The sequence below is a fragment of the Mesitornis unicolor genome, unplaced genomic scaffold, assembly GCF_000695765.1.
Source record: "Mesitornis unicolor isolate BGI_N332 unplaced genomic scaffold, ASM69576v1 scaffold21288, whole genome shotgun sequence".
NCBI lineage: Eukaryota > Metazoa > Chordata > Aves > Mesitornithiformes > Mesitornithidae > Mesitornis > Mesitornis unicolor.
In genome coordinates, this window is record NW_010200055.1 from 18,280 (window position 1) to 19,575 (window position 1,296).

The 1,296-nt window shown below is 56.7% G+C and overlaps 1 protein-coding gene across 1 annotated transcript in view; it reads left to right on the forward strand.

Annotated features, from left to right (window-relative positions):
* The first annotated feature begins 399 nt into the window (after positions 1-399).
* The window catches only part of CDK18 (cyclin-dependent kinase 18), a 13,037-nt gene continuing 12,140 nt past the window's right edge, over positions 400-1,296 (forward strand). The window contains exon 1 of the mRNA XM_010189632.1: positions 400-523. Coding sequence (XP_010187934.1) covers positions 400-523 — 124 coding nt within the window. The remainder of the gene's footprint in view (positions 524-1,296) is intronic.

Consider the following 1,296-nt stretch of genomic DNA (forward strand, 5'->3'; position numbering starts at 1 on the left):
ATTCCTGGAGTGTCCAAGGACGCTGTAAGGCACAGCCTGTGTTGATACTCGTGATTCAGTGTCCGCAGCTCTGCCCTGAGCTCATCTCTGGTAGCTGGCTCACAAAAAAACCCCGCACCTCTTGACCACAATCAGCTCTTAAAGTCCTGGGGAATCTGATTCCCCCGGTGACCACGTGCCTCCCCTTTTGCTCTGACACAGCATCGGTGCCTCGGAGAAGAGGATGTCACCAGGGACCCCTGCAGATCCCCAGCAAGGGAAATTTGGGTCGGGGTGCTGCCAGCCCCAAAGAGCAGGAGCCGTGGGGCTGGGAGGCTGTCCCGTGCATCACCTGGCCCTCTCAGCCTGCTCTCTCCCCTTCCCCGCAGGGCTCTGCCATCCCTCGCAGCGCAAGGTAAAATGAACAAGATGAAAAACTTCAAGCGGAGATTTTCGCTCTCGGTTCCTCGGACGGAGACCATCGAGGAGTCACTGACGGAGTTCACGGAGCAGTTCAACCAGCTCAACAACCGGAGGAATGAAGGTAAGGAGCCCTGGGCCCTACCGCGGTGCTGGGACTGGTCGGGAGCATCTGGGGTCAGCGCTGCCAGCAAACATCTCCGCTCCAGCCCCGCCGGCCTTTCTGTGGGTGTGTTGACATGTGGAAAATTATTGCCTCTTTGTCTTGTGTTGCTTTCCTCATCTATCCATCAGGATTAATAGCACCTTGTCATTAAATCTGATCTGAAGAGAGATTTATACCTGCATAAGGAAAGCCTTATAGGAGGGAAAGGTATTTGCACGAAACGGAGAGGAATGACACCAGCGCTGTTAAGGTAGAGAGTGTGGAAGCGTGGGATGTCCTTCTGCCTGCCCCAAAGTCTCGGTGGTGGTTGAGCCCTCTGCAGAGCTCCAGGCTGACACTCCACCAAGCCAAAGGCGCTGCTCTCTCTGTGCCAGGGCTCGCTGAACCATCCAGTGCTCCCAGACACACAGCCTGCTCCCGGGGGGCAGTTTTCAATGTCCTGGGGAGCAGGGAGGTTGAGGGTTAACATCTCCATGAGCAGAGCGGGGCACATCCCTTCTGCAAACAGAGCAGCCGATGCTGCAGGCTGGGGCAGGCTCTGCTGGCTCTGCTATGGGCATATCAAGGGAGAGGCGATGCTCGAGGCGTAAACCGGGAGCAGATCATGCCAAGGCGGCCGTGCATGGACAAGCAGGCAGAGCTGCTGACAGGCAGGCGTTTGGAAACCTGATAAAGTTAATCTTGATTCATCCAGGGGTAAATCTGCTGCTGCCGGGGGACGGCTGAAACGC